This window comes from Lygodium microphyllum, chromosome 25 (assembly GCF_053477565.2).
Source record: "Lygodium microphyllum isolate KBCC chromosome 25, Lygodium_microphyllum_v1.1.10, whole genome shotgun sequence".
Classification (NCBI taxonomy): Eukaryota; Viridiplantae; Streptophyta; class Polypodiopsida; order Schizaeales; family Lygodiaceae; genus Lygodium; species Lygodium microphyllum.
The window spans coordinates 68,624,508-68,643,010 of record NC_141159.1 but is presented as its reverse complement, the minus strand read 5'-3'; the positions used below and the strand labels follow the sequence as shown (position 1 = coordinate 68,643,010).

At 42.5% G+C, this 18,503-nt stretch overlaps 1 protein-coding gene across 1 annotated transcript in view; it reads right to left on the bottom strand.

Moving 5' to 3' along the window:
• Window positions 1-3,422: 3,422 nt before the first annotated feature.
• Window positions 3,423-18,503, bottom strand: part of LOC148014338 (Transmembrane proteins 14C) — a 130,323-nt gene continuing 115,242 nt past the window's right edge. Inside the window, exons 4-5 of the mRNA XM_087666944.1 lie at window positions 4,067-4,179; window positions 3,423-3,948 (exon numbers count right to left, since the gene is read on the bottom strand). Coding sequence (XP_087523070.1) covers window positions 4,067-4,179 — 113 coding nt within the window. The 3' untranslated portion in view covers window positions 3,423-3,948. The remainder of the gene's footprint in view (window positions 3,949-4,066; window positions 4,180-18,503) is intronic.

The window sequence follows — 18,503 nt, the reverse complement described above, 5'->3', positions numbered from 1 at the left end:
ATTGGCTCACCGCTATGCTATATATTTTTCCCTTTGTCAAACTAATTCCACAGTAATTTTACCACTTCTTTTCCAACCTTTAAATTTTCATCAAATTCATATTTTCACTTACTGTTCCTTTATTGAGGATAGGGTATTTTCCCCTTCTCCACCCTGTCCTTCACCCCTCATAAATGTACCCTCTACATTTCCTATTTATCAGTTAACACCGTTCCTTAGTGATTCCTTACAAATTTCTGCCACTCCTTTAACCTTTTCTTCCTTTTATGATTTTTCCTATCCTTCCCTACATCCACTTTCCCTTATTCCACTACCCTCTCCTAACACTTCCATATCTCAACCACATCAGTTGGTTAGTGACTGTGACGGTTTTGATACTCAGATTTCCAAAAGAAGGGGATGGAGTTCGGATGATTGCCTTACAGGACCACAGATTAATTGGCCAGTAATTCCAGGGGAATAGACAGCTTCCAATCAAGCTTATCAAAACTATGTTCATTTTACCCAACAATATTCACAGTCTGCAGATCCCTCAGTGAGATTAACTGCTCACTTTGCTTGGTACCTAGCGTATATGCATAGGCACTCTCATACTGATTCAAAGCCTATTCCAAAGTTGTGCATGAATGTCAATGTTAGCATTGATTCCCAACAACTAGAGATACTGTATTTTCATGCCCTTTGTTTGCCTAGCAGATACTTGGTCCTGTTGGAAAGGATGTGCTGTCTCCAATTTTTCCAAAATCCTCCTAAAAACTTTGTAGATGAATCCTTATCTATGGATCGATTCCGACAACATCAATCTTTTAAGAGGGATCATCTTCATTGATACCTTTCCAATGTATGGTGGAAGCTTTCCAATGAACAACTCTCTTTTTGAAGAAGTCATTCAGATGGTTGTCTTGTGTATTAGTGTTTGTGTTGTGAGTTCATTTATGTCAAACGAACGTGGTGGTTTCCTATTGGATTTTGTGTACGAGCTATGTTTTGAAGATTTGTAAAGTTGGGGTCGTGGTTGGAGAGTTGAAGCTGATGCAGATGACGAAGAAGCAAACTCTTATATCCTTTACAAATTTGTGATGATTTTTAGTTTGATAAGAGGTGTTAATATATAAAGGGTTTTCCTTTCTTTGTATTTTTATATCAGAAACAGGTTATAAGTTGGGGTCGTGGTGGATGGATTCTTTCTGAAAAGATATTGAAGATCAAAGTTGAGCTTTTCTATGAACTTATATTCCTTTTTTACTGGGTCGCGAGGACGCTTCCTTATTAAGTGTGGGGATATGTTGAGTGTTGAAATGACTTATTTTTTGGCTGATTTTTGTTGTTTTTGAGAGCTGAATGGTTGATTTTATGGAATGATTGGTTGATTTAGAAGTGGTTTAAGAGTGTTTTGGATGATATTGATTGTGTTTTGGAAGTTCATGATGTTTGTTGGTGGTTCTATGATGTTCTGACAGGTTCTGATTGGTTCTGTATACCTTCTGTTTTGCTCTGTTTTGTTCTGATTGTCTTCTGTAAGGAGGGATGAAGTATTGATTAATGAAGATTGAGATCTTGTGAAAGTTTATTGAATGGTTTGTGAGAGTTTGGAATGGTTTGAGAATGAGTGATGTGGTTTTGATGACCTTCTGTAGGTCTTCTGTAGAGCTTCTGCTTCTGTTCTGTTCTGTACTGTAGCTGTTCTGTAGACTGTTCTGTATGCTTCTGTAAGTGTTCTGTGGAATGTATGTGTGACTTTGGGAAAGTTTTCTAGCCTTGGAAAGAGGTGAATACAAGTGCAAAAAAGCTGAAGGAAGTGAAAGAAGTAGCTACTAAAGACTCAAGAGAAGACTAGAGTGAAGTGACAGTAGTGAGCTGTGAAGAGACACTGTAGTGACTCTGGTGACTCTTCATATCAGACATACCTCTTGGGAGGGATATCCACGATCTAAGAGTGATTATTGAGAGTAATTTTTGAGAGATTGTAATGAGAATATGAGGTATTATTGATGGAGTGAGAGAGAGAGAGTCAGAGATAGTCAATTCTACTAAAACAAAGTGATTGTATATAAGAGATTGAGAGAGAAGACTATGAAGATATTGAAGATGAATACTATGTGATGTTTTTCCATTCTAAGATGGTGTATTCCTTTGATTTCTTTGTTCCATTGATGGATTTTGTGAAGATGTTGAAGAATATGGTTGATTCTATAAAAATCCGTGGGAGATTTACATGATGCTGCATGAAGATTTGTTGTGACTGGTGTTCTTTTCTTCATTGTGATCATATGAAACATGATAAACAAGCTTGTTGATGTTACAAGATAGATTTTCTTGCAAGAGAATTCCCTTTCCCTTGGTGTTCCTCTCGGGGCTCCAGAATCCCTTGATGGGCACATTAGTGAAAATGGCAAAATGAAAGAGTATGGCAAGCTAGTAAGAACTTGCATGCAAAAGCTAATGTAAATTTTCATTTACTCAAAGATAGTAACATTGACAATGAAATCCAATCATTGTTGTCCACATCAAAGTTATTAGGATTTCATTGTTGCCCACATCAAGGTTGTTGCCTATACTTTGTGTGTGTGTGTGTTTGTATATGCGTGCGTGCGCGCGGGTGCGCATTCACGCGAGCATACACATGTAAAGCAACATCTTACAAACAATCTAGATTCCTATCCTTTCCACAATCTCAATCTCAATCTATTAGTGCAATTGTTGAAGCAAGTAGGAGGTTACTAGCTACACAATCGCCTTTTTGCAGTAAATATGAGAAGGGGGATAGGTATTAGTCATGTGGACAAATGTTGAGCTTGTGTGCACCAATGAAAACTAAGGTGAATATGTAGACCTACTTGAGATCAATATCTATCCTACTCAACATTGTGTTGGTGCTATCATCATCTATTCTCTCTAGGACATGGTTTCGCACCTAGCTCCAATCACGAGACTAACTGATGATGGCACACAAGTGAAACAAAATCATCATATCAAGCTATAACTTTGAAAGGTTGGGTGCTCCAATTGCAAGTAACAACATAAGCATAAGAGGTAGAGAGCAATGATACTCACACATACAAGGAATAGGGTTGAGGGTTACACGAGATAGTGCAAAGGCATCAACAACTAAGGCAATGACAATTGAAGGTGCATCTCTCTCTCTCTCTCTCTCTCTCTCTCTCTCTCTCTCTCTCTCTCTCTCTCTGTTTTTAGTACAAGGGAGCATCAAGCCTAGGGGTTCAAAGAGGATACACTTGATGGTAAAACCTTTGTCCTCACCCCCACACATATGCATGTGTACACATGCAAAATATGTATAAAGAAATTCTTCCATACTCAAACTCTTGCCTCTTGTATAAATCCATGTGCGACAATCTTGCATGCAATTGGGTCCATGCAATTCAGCTCCAATTGGGTCCATGCAAATGCCCCAGACCACACTCACATAAGCGTGCACAGACTGATATTCACAGAGTCTCTATATTTTGAAGGCCCCTCAGAAAACATCTAGAATTGGTGAAGTATAAATTATACTGCTGGAAATTTCTATTGAGCTGAATGCAATCATGCCTAGATGCCTCAAAGGAGCCTGGAAAACAAGAACAATTGGGTACTTGATCAACCTGATTGCAATCTGTCAAGTCTCAAGCAGTACAAGGTGTAACCAACCTAGATAAATTTCACTTTCTGTTTGAGCATCTACCAGACAACCAAAACACACAAGAACGAAGCTACAGGTACACACCATGCAGAGATCTACCCTGCCTGAATGTTTTAAGTATACATCACATCACTTCGTTATTGAACCAAAGCTGCAAAATTCATAGCATAACCCTCTTAATGGCGGATGCCACAAAATTCGTATCATGGTTGCACAACCGTGCCAACTCAAAACTTTTGATGTTTACAGTTACTCAGGCCTTCTCTGGAACCCCAATCTACACTCTCATAGCAGCAATGCAAAATCTGAAAAGGAAAGACAGCATCAGCAAATGACTACAGGAGGTTGAGTATCGTGGAAAACAACATCAGATCTCTATGTGTAGATTAAAAAGCATTGAAACCTTTCCAGGATATCTATTACCTAAATTACTCGATCTTGTAAGTATGCCCCTGCAAAAACAGCCGATGCAGCAATGCTGAGCAGCAATAATGGGGCTGCTGGAACTATTTTTCTTGTAGCAGCAAGACGAATACCTGTAAAGTTTAGTCATCTCAGTCGATTACTTTTGCTTTCTGAACTGCAAATAGAATAAAATAAAATAGTCTATTCAAAATTTCCCATATGCAAAGGTAGCAACTTGTTCACTTTGTAAGGTTTTGATTTTTCTAAAACAAACATGGTACACTCCACTGTGCAAAGAGAGAAGAATTTGAAGGATGCATTCCCTGCTTTTAAACATGCATGTGGATATACAGCAGCACATGGACATGCATAACTCGTTTTCTAGACATGCAATCACTCATTGGGCTGAGATCGACATAGTGATGCACTTTGGCACTTATTAGCGTGCATTCGGGTCAGTTTTGGTGTGTGAAATGCCTGTTCGTGAGAGCAACCATAAGTAGATGCACTATGGCAAAGTTGGATTGAGAATGAAGAGCATGCACTATGCATACGAGGACAAATTTGGGACTGATCTGCTACTGTACACATTAGGGTATTCAGATTAAAAATCCTAATCCTGTTGAGAGCCCATTTGGGTCATTTGTTGTATGAAATGCCACCATTTGTGAGAGCAACTGTAGGCAGCACTAGGACAAAGCTGGATTAAGTTTAAGGAGTGTGCCTGAAGGAATCAGCGATGACTTAGGGACTGATTTGCAGTGGCTAATATTGTTAAAGATTTATTCATCCCCTGGACAGGCATTGTCAGGTTACTGTTGTACAGTTAGCACTCTCAGACACAGTTACACATTTCCAATTTATCAGGTGGACAGTTCTATGCAGTTCTACAGGCCATTACCAGCATTTCCAGGCAGTCGGGCAGGCTGGACAAGCCACATAGGGTGCCACGTGGCAGCTCACATTTATTGCGCAGCATTTTAGCACTATTTTATTCAGCAATTGTAGTTGTGCAGCAATCGGCCAGTTTTTGCTGGCCGACCTGATTATTTTATTGTTTTCTTCATGCTATCAATAGGCAGCCTGCCCCCGGTCATTCCTCACTTGTCTTTTCAAGTGGAGAGAGAGATCGGCTCATGGACATACTTTGACAGCCTATGTATACATCTGCCTTCATTTCAGCATTTGCCTACTGCAAATTTCTGTGTTCTATTCTCTTTTCTCTCTCCCTCTTGTGTTCATTTTCTTTTAGTCCAATCATATGCTTCTGCATTCGCTGCACTCTGACATGGTATCAGAGCAGCATTGAAGAGCTGATTGATTGTGGCCAAACTGAACAGGAGATTTTAGTGCGACAAAAGTTTGTGTTTTCAGTGTTTGAAGGCTGAGGCAAACAAGTGCAGCACGAGAAAGGAGCAAAGTGTGTTGGGAATAAAGGGCCATCGTGCCTTTTATATGTGCACGGGTGTGAGCACACCCTTAGCACATTGTACTTTCATATATATACATATTATCTAAAAACCTAAAGTGGTACACTCGTCATTGTACCTAAAAACGTGCCCACTCTCTACTCTGCTCTCTTGTACTCTCTCTGTCTCTCACTGCGCGTACCGACTGTCTGCCTCGATCTCCATGCCTAATCATTCCCTACAAACTGTTATGAGAGCGTAAGGTGCTGCAGACTATCGTCAGGCTGAGGCAGAAGACCAGAGCTGGCAAGAGACAGCTCAAAGGCGAGCAGGAGAGTCGCAGGCAGGCTCGTGTGCTAGAGAGACAGTCGACGAGTGCAGGCCTGAGGTAGTCGACTGGTGCAGCAGCTAACAGCGATTGCAGCCGACGATTGACCAACGTGGTGATGACCAGCAGTGGGCAGCAGCACTTGGTGTTGGACGGTCCAGCACAGGCAACTGCTGTTTGTGCGCTACGGTAACGGGACCAGCGGAGCGAGCACGCAACGGTGACGGGACCAGCGGGGCGAGCGCTCGACGGGGAGGACAGGAGACATACCTGACGAGTCAACGGACCCATCATCAAAAATGTTTTTTTTCAAAAAAAGTATTTTTTCAAACTCCTTCCTCTAACCGGAGTTCGTGCGTGCAAGCACAAAAGGTCAAATTTGTGCAATTTCGGCCCAGAAACTTGGGGCTGCGCCAGACTGAGCACTGTTCGTGAAAAATTGAGGCATCTACGTCGGAACTGCAGGCATTGTGCCATTTCAATTGCAGATTTCGCCAAAATTGTTAAAATTTTGATCATTTGAGTGAAATTTCTCAACATTTGACCCAAAAATTTTGGGGTTTTCCTAGATTTGAGGAATGTGATACAAGACAAACAAATTTGTCTCAGAAATTGCAAGAATTTGTGACATTTTGTCGCGGAGATTTGGAGCTTTTAATGTACATGCGCAAATATTGAGCTGAAATTTGCCAATTTCTTGACATTGATGCACATTGGACCCCATGCAATTTGGGGCTTTTGCAGTTTGGGCAAAATTTGTGCAGCATTTGGTAATTTTATGTACATGTAGGTTGAATTCCACGCAATTTGGACATCAACACTTGGTAAAATTTGGGGGTTTTCTTGACATTGCTATATTTTGGGAAAACTGGCCTGTCCTATGCATGACAAAGAAAATGAAGATGTGTATTTGATGCTCTGAGCACAAAATTTTGGGGCTTTTGACCATTCGTGTCGAAATTTATGCCCGTGGGTACATGTACAACAGAAATTGCAGCTGAAATTTTGGGATTTCTCATTTAATGTGATGCACATGCCCTTCGAACAGCTATAATCAGTTGGATAATGCTATAGCACTTGGTTTGGTGCCTCTAAAAACTTAATTACAGATCTGAAATCTGTACTTCTGCATGGTCATTTATTATTGATTGGTACCTGTTTGTACCTTGGTCACTTGGGTGACAATTTGGGCCTGCATTTGCTGGTTTTTTGGTCACATTTGGGCTGAAAATCAAGGCTAGCAGTAATGACAGAAATAATTTGATGCACATAAAGAAGCTTGAAGGCGCACATAAATTTGCAATGTGGCAAAAACAGTGCTACAATATCCTGTTACAAAAGAAGCAGGCAAAGCCGATTAAAACAAGAGGGGCAAAGCTTGCGGACATGGATCAAGACGATTGGGATGAGTTGAATGAGCTTGCACGCTCAACCATAGAGCTCTCGATTTCTGATACCTTGCTCTTCAACATTTAAGGTTTGAATTTGCATATGCTATATGGACTAGACTGAAAGAACAGTATGCACAGAAGAGTGCTACAAGCAAAGTGTATTGGCTGAAAAAGCTTATGGATTTGCGTATGAAAGAAGGTACAGCAATGTCTACTCACTTGAGTGAGTTTAACTCCATTTTCAGCCAGCTGGTTGCCTTGAAGTTCATGATTGATGAGGAATTTAAGGCTACTTTCTTGCTTTGCACTCTACCAAAGAGTTGGGATACATTCAGGACTACTATGAGCAATTCTAATGTGATCATTTTGTATGCTGATGTACAGACTGCTCTACTTATAGAAGAGATGAATTGACAGAACAATGCATCCAGTAAGTCTTCAAGTGCTTTGCATACTAGGGGCATATCACAACAAAAGGGCAAATATGATAGCAAGGGATGCAGTAAATCACGTAACAAAGATGTTGAATGCCATCATTGTGGCAAGAAGGGTCACTTTAAACGTGACTGCTACAAATGGAAGAAAGAGAAAGGAAAAGGCAAGAAGACAGATGATAGCAAGGAAGAAAAGGACAGTCAGCCTAAGAAGAGCAGTGTAAAAAATGATGAGGTGAAAGTAGTCACTCATGACAGTGACAGTGGAAGTGACGTACTCTTTGTCTCTTCACACTTTGGTACACATGTTTTACTTGCAGATACAGATGATGACATGCATACCTGGATTCTCGATTTAGGTGCTTCCTCTCATGTCACCCCTCATCGTGAGTGGTTCTCCGCCTATACAGGGGGTCGACATGGTGTTGTCCATCTTGGGGACAACTATGCATGCGAGATTGCAGGTATTGACAGTGTGCAGTTACAGCTTTAGCATGGCTCTGTCTTTACACTTCAGCATGTAGGCCATGTACCTCAGCTCAAGAGGAGTTTGATTAGCACACGACAGCTAGATGATTATGGTTTTCATACCACCTTTGGTGATGGAAAATGGAAGATCTGTAACGGATCTAGGATTATTGCCAGGGGTTGCAAAAGGGATACTTTGTATCGACTTCATAAATCTAATGTGCGTGACAATGTTATTGCCGTGATTGAGAAGCCCAGCGTTTCTTTGTGGCATGGCCGGCTGGGACACATGAGTCAAACAAGAACGAAAGTGCTTTCTTGTTTGGGTTACTTACCTTGTCTTTGTTATGCTGATTTTGAGCATTGTGATCATTGCATTTATGGCAAACATGCACACACATCACATAAAAAGTCCCTTTCTTTGAAATCTTCTCCTCTAGAGTTAGTACATTCAGATGTATATCAAATGCCAGGATTATCTTTAGGGGGAAAGCAATATTTTGTAACCTTTGTCGATGATGCTACACACAAAGTATGGGTTTACCCTATTCGTAGCAAGGATGAAGTGCTTGAAAAGTTAAAAAAATTCTTGGCATTGGCTGAAAATCAGACAGATAAGACACTTAAGTGTCTTCGCTCTGACAATGGTGGGGAATATATGTCCAAGGCCTTTCAGGCATTTTGTGACAGCAAAGGGATAAAGAGGGAGCTCATTGCCCCTCATAATCTGCCCCAAAATGGAGGTGCAAAGCGTATGAATCGGACCGTACAGGATAAGGTCTGAACGATGCTGTCTCATTCTGCATTACCCCATGGTTTTTGGGCAAAGGCTGTTATGACAGCCGTTCATTTAATAAATCAGTCACCAAACAGGTCTTTGGGAGGGAAGTTTCCCAAGAAGTCTAGTCGGGAAAGCCACCTTCATATGCTCATCTGAAAGTGTTTTGCTACGAGGCTTTTGTGCATATTCGTAAAGAAAAACGCAGCAAACTTGAGCCAAAGCCTGTAAATGCATTTTCCTAGGATATGGTGACGAGGGTGAAAAGGGGTATAAATTGTGGGATCCCGAGAAAAGGAAAGTATTATGCAGCAAGGACGTTATCTTCCGGAAAGATCACATGCACAAACAACCCGAAAAGACTGAGGAGGTCCGTGGGGTTGTATTCCAAGAAGAAATACCTTTTGGACAACAAAATATGTCCGCTATACAGCAACGAATACCTGCTATAAATGAACTTGTAAATGCAGAAAATGCTGCTAGAAATGATCAGCCAGCTATTGCCCATGAAAATGAGCCATTATATGTGCAAGACCAAGACAACAAGTGTGAGGAGGGAGAATCGAGGTGCAACTGAGAGTGCAGTAGACAGTGTGAGAGTGAGAGAGACAAAGTGAAGCACGACACCCAAGAGAATAGACTGAAAGAGTGTGATGTAAAAGTACAAAGTACAACCCTTAAACCTTAGGGTTGTAGGGGGCGTTCACACCCGACACACGGTAAGTACCCATAAGTGTGTAACATAAGCACATATGAAAATAAGACTATAAGTCTGGGGGAAAAAACCTCTCCTACCGAGAGTAAAAAGTGCCCCACTGTCCTACTGATCACCGACACTCCCATATGAGCGTAGGCATAAGTGAGGCGTGAGTCAAATACCCAACAAAACCCCCTGGAGTGAAGAGTGATCAAGAGTACAAGGATCATCTGTCACCAAAGGATATCAAATTTAAAGCATCGCGAAATGCTTCAAATTTGTCACGAGGAAGAGCTTTAATGAAGATGTCTGCCACATTACTGGTGGTAGGACAATAGACAAGGCTGATATCACTTGCATGTAGCCTCTCTCTGACAAAGTGATAATGGATCTCAATGTGTTTCGTGCGGGCATGAAACACTGGGTTCCGTGCCACTGCAATGGTACTCTGACTGTCAGTGAACAAAGGAGTAGGCTCTGTAACAGATACATCCAGATCAGCTAGCAAACGTCTAAGCCATACGCATTCAACTGTGGTAGTGAAAGCTGCCTTGTATTCAGCTTCACATGACGATGTGGCAACAGTGGATTGTTTCTTGCTAAGCCAAGAAATGCAAGAAGAGCCAAGAAAGAAACAATTGCCACTAGTGGAGTGACGTGTATCATAATCACCAGCCCAATCAGAATCACTGTAAGCATGTAACTGCAATGGTCCCCCCTTGGCATAAAGCAACCCAAGAGATCGAGTACCCTGCAAGTAACGAAAAACACGCTTGACAGCTTGCCAATGTGACATACGTGGCTGATGCATATACCTGCTCAAAGCTGAAACTGTAAACTGTATGTCCGGCCTAGTGTTGCATAGGTAGATAAGACATCCAACTGCAGGAGGATATGTATGTATATCAAACAAATCACTGTCATCATGTAATGACAGTTTCAGTCCAGCTTCCATGGGGGTACAAACTGGCTTGCAATCCTGTAAGCCAAACTTCTCAAGAAGCTGCCCAATATACCTTGACTGTGAGAGCCCAATACCTCGAGCATCATGTATGAACTGGATGCCCAAGTAGTAATGCAAAATTCCCAAGTCAGACATGTCAAAAGTTTGCTGCAAATTTTGTTTGAATGCTGAAATCTCATCAGCATGTGTTCCAGTGAGCAAAAGGTCATCAACATAAAGACATATAATCAGCATAGATCCCCCTTCTTTACATACGTAAAGGGTAGACTCAGATGAGCTGTTTAGAAACCCCTGACCAAGCAAGAAAGCATCTATTTTTGCATAGCAAGCTCTAGGAGCTTGTTTCAAACCATATAGTGCCTTTTTGAGCTTGCATACCAAATGTTCTGAGCCTTCAACTGCAAAACCAATGGGCTGTTGTACATAAACTTCCTCCTGAAGTTCCCCATGTAAAAATGCAGTCTTGATATCCAGCTGATGCACTGTCCATCCATAATGTGCAGCCAAAGCAATCATAGACCTGATGGTCGTCATACGGGAAGTAGGAGCAAATGTCTCCTCATAGTCAATGCCCTTTTTCTGTGCGTAGCCTTTAGCTACAAGCCGTGCCTTGTATTTATCAATGGATCCATCTGCTTTCCTTTTCAATTTGTAGACCCATTTCGTTCCAATGGCTTTCTTCCCAAATGGCAAAGACACCAAATCCCAAGTTTGATTCTTAGTGATAGAATTTAATTCAGCTTGCATTGCTGCCATCCAATGCACACTGTGTTGTGCATCCTCAAAACATTCAGGCTCTTCATTATCAAAAGTAGTTGCTGCCATAACAAACTCCATGCTATGTGCTGAATCATGCAAACGAGTTTGCCTTCTAGTACAACCAGCCATGGGTGCATCCGAAGGACTATCTTGCATAGTCTGCAAATACCATCTAGGTAACTGTCTAGCTTGCTGACTGTGTGCAAGCTCTTGCTGAATTTCAGTTTCAGCATTATGCTGAATATTCCGATCAGCCAATGGCTCAATTTCTGCACTTTCCATAGGAACAGCTGGCTGAACATTAGGTTCATTTTTTGAAGCTCCAGCTGAATCACCAAAAGTAACGAGCAGCAGCCCTTTAAAAACATCACGGGCAGCTTGATATGTGTCCAAACCAGCCAAGGATAATTCTGATTTTTCATCAAAAACAACACCCCTGTTGACAAAAACCTTCTTTGTAACGGGATCATAGAGTCTGTAGCCTTTGCTCTCACTGCTATATCCCATAAAAATGCACTTAACAGCCTTGTTGTCCAACTTTTTTCTAAGTACCTGTGGAATATGGGCATAGGCAAGACACCCAAAGGTACGGAAGTGGCCAACAGAAGGTTTACGGCTGTTCCAAGCCTCAAAAGGTGTGATGGTCTTCAAGGCTTTGGTAGGGCATCTCTTCAAAATATAGCAAGCACACATGACTGCTTCCATCCAAAAACTATGAGGCAAGCTCTTTGCCTTCAGCATAAATCTGGCCATCTCCATGAGTGACCGATTCTTCCGCTCTGCTACCCCATTCTGCTGTGGAGTATAGGAAGTAGTGTACTAATGAACTATGCCTTTTTGCTTCAAAAAAGAATTCAGCATAGAGGACATGTATTCCCCCCCTCCGTCCGAACGGAGAATCTTAATTTTGCATCCAGATTGATTTTCAACAAGTGCACTGAAAGCCAAAAATGCATCATACACTTCTGACTTCTTTTTCAAACAGTAGACCCAACAAAAACGTGTAAAGTCATCAATGAATGTCACAAAATAATAACAACCGCCCAATGACATTGTTTGCATAGGCCCACAAACATCTGAATGCACCAACTGCAATCTGGTTGTTGCTTTGAAAGCAACATCACGGGAAAATGAAAAACGATGCATTTTCCCAAAAATGCATCCCTCGCATAAGTGCTCAGGAGGTCTCTCCAAGAGAGGTAAGCCATCCAACATCTGAGTACGCTGCAAAAGCATCAAGCTGCCAAAGTTTACATGCCCCAAACGAGCATGCCATAACTCCGCCTGTACCATAGCAGGAGTAAGAGTGGATGTCAAGTATGCCGACTGATCTACTAAAAGAGTATCCAACTCATATAAACCATGACACAAAGATCATATCAAGACCAAAGTCATGCATTCTTTATCTCTAACCATGCAACTGTCATCATCAAATGTGACCTGCAAACCACAACGTGCCAAAGAAGAAATAGATAGCAAATTCTTCTTGATCCCAGGCACAAACAAAGCATCCTACAGGCGGAGAATAGAGCCATCAATGGCTGTGAGCTGAATCTCCCCAATACCACGAACAGGGTATGATGCATTATTGGCACACTGTACAGATTTCCCAAAGGGAGGTACACTAACTGAAGCAAACAAATCTCTGCGAGATGTAATATGTCTAGAAGCACCACTGTCAAAGAACCAAGTGTCAGCATCCTCTGTAGAGCTAAGTGCTCTATCAGCCCAAGAGATGTCATAACTGCAAGTGTAAAAACAATAGTCCCTGTCTACAACAAAGGACGCGGACTCACTAGCCGTGGAAGGAGTAGTAGAAACAGATATTCCTGACTCCTTCTTCTCTTTGGCAATGTGCTTCCTGCACTCAGTGATATAGTGGCCTGGCTTCTTACAATAATGACATTTTCCCTTTTTAGCTTGCGTCCCCCCTTGTGTCTGATTCTGTGATGTACCAGAAGTACCAGAACTCTGTGGAGCATTTTTCACCTTGCTGTTTTTGCCTTTATGTCTTGCCACAAAAGCCTGCTCAGAGACTATAGCATCCACACCACTATTTTTTCTTGTTTGCTCCTCCTCTAGAAGCAAACTAACCAGCTGAATAAAAGTGAGTGGGTGCTCGGCAATCCTCATGGTGAGGTTCAATGCAGTATGAAAAGACAAGTACGAAGGAGGTAAGGAATTCAAGGTGGTGGATATCAACTGTGCATCCGAAAAGTACTCATCTACATTCATGAGCTGCTTCCGCAAGTCCTGAATCTTATTCAAGTGATCCTGCATAGAATCACCCTCATTCATCTTCAAAGTCTCTAACTCTTTCTTCAAGAAGGATATCCGAGTCTCATTCTTTCCTGCAAACATATGCTCCAAAGTCAGCCATGCATCTCGTGAAGAAGATGCTGAACGAATGTGAGGGATGATGGACCGCTGAACTGCCAAAGCAATCAGCGACAACGCCTGTGCATCACGTGTATCCCAAGCTTTTTGAGCTGCAGTTCTTGGAGGAAGTGGCTGAGGTGGAGCGGGCTGAGGTCCCCGTTGTCCACGTGCCCCTTGAGGAGGAGTAACGGGAGCTACAACTCCCGGTCGAGTTCCCTCTCCACTGACATAATCCCATAAATTCTTAGCCACTAATACATTCTTCATCATGAATGACCTTAGCGAATAATTGTTTCCGTCCAATCTGTCTCCCTTGGATACATACGTAAATACATCACCTCCCTGATTTGCCATGATGACAAATTTCCAAAGACAAATGAGCAATGTCAAAGCAGTAAGGACTGGAAGTCTGCAAATTTCCAGAAATTGGAGCAAGCACACTTCTGCAATTAATGTGCAAGGGTGTACTCTGTCAAAAACTGTCTTTAATGCACGCTTCCCAAGGTGCAAACATTGCTCAGCAATACTCTAATATCAAAATCCCCAAAATTTCTGCCTCAAATGTGTTCAAAACTGTCTTTCTATGACTGTAACTGCAGTTCATATGCAATTGTCCTCAAAATACATAAAAGCCCCAAAATTTCTGATGAATGTGCCCAGAAATTTGTATCAACCGTGTCCCAAACACGTATCTTGAATTCTATGTGTGCTTGCGTAGGAACCCCCTCTACCAGAGTTTTATTCTGGAATAAAAGAATAATTTTTAAAAAAATACCTGACGTGGACAGGGCGGACGTTGGTCAGGTCGCAAGCAGACAGGGCAGTCGGGCGAGTACCTGACGTGCATAGGGCGGACGCTGGTCATGTCGCAGGGAGGCAAGGCAGTCGGGAGGGCTCCTGACGTGGACAGGGCGGACGGCGCTAACTGACAGTCGAGCGGCCAGTCAAGCGGCAGGGCTGACGACGTGGAGTTGCAAAGTCAACCCTGCCTCAGACGGGTGGCGTTGGCCACAGGAGGCGAGCACTGGTCCATACGGGGTCTGCTGGTGGCGCGCTGGGACAGGTGGCACTGAGGGCGTATGGAGCTGCGCGCTGGCGAACTGACAGGCGGTGGCGAGCTGCAGGAGGACAAGCTGGTGATGAGCAGAATAGGCGGTGCTGGCGGGCAGACTAGCTGGAGGAGGAGCAGGTCGTCTCCTTCTGAAGGTTGAGGCTAGACCTGAGCAGAGATTCCTGAATGCTGAATGGAGCTAAGCTGAACAGGGCCTCAATTGAACAGAGCCTAAGCTCTGATACCAAATGTGAGGAGGGAGGATCGAGGTGCAAGTGAGAGTGTAGTAGACAGTGTGAGAGTGAGAGAGACAGAGTGAAGCACGACACCCAAGAGAATAGACTGAAAGAGTGTGATGTGAAAGTACAAAGTACAACCCTTAAACCTTAGGGTTGTAGGGGGTGTTCACACCCGACACACGGTAAGTGCCCATAAGTATGTAACATAAGCACATACAAAAATAAGACTATAAGTCTGGGGGAAAAAACCTCTCCTACCGAGAGTAAAAAGTGCCCCAGTGTCCTACTGATCACCGACACTCCCATATGAGCGTAGGCGTAAGTGAGGCGTGAGTCAAATATCCAACAACAAGCTCTTAATGCTGATTTGCAGGCTGAAATGCCAAGACAACATGCTGAAAATGAAAATTTGCCTCCATATGTGAAACTTAGTGTAGAGGACAGCCCTACATCTGATGATGAAAAGGCTGAAATGGCCAAGATACCATATGCTTCAGCTATTGGCAGTTTGATGTATGCTATGGTTGCTACACGTCCTGACATTGCCTTTGCAGTGGGAGTGGTTAGCAGATACATGGCAACCCCTGGCAAGAAGCATTGGGATACAGTGAAAGGTATTATGAGATACCTTAAAGGCACAAAGGAGTTGTGCATCTGCTTTGGAAAGCAAAAGACATCAGTTGTTGGTTTTACGGATGCAGACTATGTTGGTCATGCGGATTGCAGAAAGTCCACTTCTGGGTATGTGTTTACTTTCACAGGAGGAGCAGTCTCTTGGATCTCTAGGCTACAAAAGTGTGTTGCATTGTCTACTACAGAGGCAGAGTATATGGCTGCCACTGAGACATGCAAGGAGGCTTTATGGCTTTCACGTTTGGTGGGAGAGCTTGGCATCACAGAGTTACCTGTTCTCCATTGTGATAGTCAGAGTGCTATCACGCTAGTACAGAATCCTGTCTTTCATGCAAAGACAAAGCACATACAGGTGAAGTACCACTTCATTAGAGATGTCCTTGACAACAAGAGCATTGAGCTTGTCAAAGTGCATACAGATGATAATCCTGCAGACCTTCTCACGAAGGGTCTTCCAGTAGAGCAGTTTGCTCATTGCCGACAAATGATGGGAGTTGGATAGATATATTTATTTCAGCTTTGTACATACCTAGACTTAGCTGATTCTTTTCTCCTCTTAAGGTACATTGCCTTTAGGTGGGAGGTTGTTAGGAATAAAGGGCCATCGTGCCTTTTATATGTGCACGGGTGTCAACACACCCTTAGCACATTGTACTTTCATATATATATCTATCTAAAAACCTAAAGTGGTACACTCGTCATTGTACCTAAAAATGAGCTCACTCTCTACTCTGCTCTCTTGTACTCTCTATGTCTCTCATTGCGTGTAACAATTGTCTGCCTCGATCTCCATGCCTAATTGTTCCCTACAAAGTGGCTGTTTTTTGCAGGTTTTTGCTGTTCCTGAAGGAGAAAAGGTAGCATTTTCAGACTTTTGAAAGAGATTAAGAGTTTTCATTGCCTCTAGTAATTGAAACAAGTTCAAGAGGAGCTAAGAAAGCCCTAGCAAGCACCATTTGTGGAGTTAAAGGGGGCTGCCCTTGTTTTTGTGCAAGTTTTTCAAGTGACTCTTTGTTTGCAATTACCGCCCCAATTTAGTACTTTCTCTTCCACCTTGATTGTTTCCAAAAGGACAGATACCCTTAACTAGGAGGAGTTGATCCTGATGGTCATGGAACATAAGGAACAACTCAAAGGTCAAAACGCTCCCATGTCGAAGGTGTTGACAGGACAGCCTTCCCAACAAAAGGGAAAGAACAACAACAACAACAACAAGAATGACAAGAAGAACAAGCACGATAAAGCCAACAAGTCAACTTGTCACATAAGTGGCAAAGTAAGTCATTGGAAGAAGAATTGCCCCCAACAAGCATAAGAAGAACTCCAAGAAGGAGAAAACTATGAAGGACTCACAAGTGGTGGCTACTCCTTCATCAGCTGCCTTCTCCCATCTAGAGGTGATTGAGGATACTCCTCTGACGACCACTAATACAGTGATGTTACCCCCCCAGCCTTGTGAGTAGATTGTGGATAGTGAAGCTTCCCACCACATGACTGCTCCGTCAAATGGTATTACCCATATAAATATGATGCATGGGCAAATTTTCATAGGTGATAGCTCTTCTGTTCCTATAAAAGGCAAAAGTGATATGCAATTGATTCCAAATGGGCAAGGTGGCAACGCGCATCAGAAGTTCTCTATGTGCCGAGTTTGAGATATCATCTTCTTTATGTAAGCAAGATTTGTGCTCTTAGTTTTATGGTCGAGTTTGATAAGGACTCATTCCAAGTTCTTCATGGAGTTTCTCAACAGATTCTTTGTATAGGTTCATAAGGATAATGGAGTCTACAAGATACAGACTTCATCTGCCTTTACGTCTCCTCTCTTCACAAACTTAGCTATGGCATGCTCAGTTCAGCCATGTCAAGTAGAAGTACATTCAAAAGGCCACTCATGGTCAATTTGTGCCAAGATTGCCAAAGATTGGGATGAGCCATCCACCATGTGTATCTTGCATTCATGGCAAGCAACATAGAGATGTGATTCCTAGCAAGGCTTCACATAGAGCTAAGCAACCCTTGGAGCTTGTTTCAACGCACTTATGTGGACCAATGCATACGGAATCCCCTGAGAGTAGTTTATACTTTATGCTAATTTTTGATGATTTTAGCAAGACGACTTGGACATATTTCTTGGAGTTGAAGTTTGAAGCTTTCTCTCACTTTAAGGATTGGTTGATCTTTGAGGAGAACCAATCGGGCAAGAAGCTCAAACCTACATTCCCACAAAGGAGGGGAGTTTGTCTCCAATGAGCTAGCCAGGTTTTGTGCAGATCATGGCATTCACCAAGCATTCGCCAACATGAACACCCCCCAAGAGAATGGCATATTGGAGCTGAACCATCGCAGTGTGATTAAGACACCTTAGTATCTATGGGCCGAAGCAATGGCCTAGTCCACATCCTTAATCGATCCCCTACATCAACCATGGTTGGTATGACATCTTTTGAGACTTACTTTGGTCAAAAGACGGATGTGTCTTATTTCAAGGTGTTCGAGTGTGATGCTTATGTTTACATCTAAAAGAAACAAAGGGATAAATTTGAACTGACTTCCAAACAACGGGTGTTCGTGGGTTATAGCTTGCACTCCTTGGGAGACAAGCCTTACGAACCTGTTTCATGGAAGATATACACCAGTCGGAATATTTACTTTGTGGAGTTTCCAACTACAAAAAGTGGGGTGTTGAGCATCTTATAATTGGAGATCTAGGTGACAATTAGGCACCTAATTTAGTGCCTTTGAAGCCTCTACGTCTTCAAGCTCCACCATTAGTGGAGAAGGAGATTGGTTCACCACCAAATTTACCCGTTGAGCTGGCCCCGCTGGACTAGAGACTTCGACAAAGGCAAAGCAATGAGGAGAGTATCCACCTCCTCCTTGTTGGGCACATGATACACTCTGTGATGTAGGGATTGAGAGAGT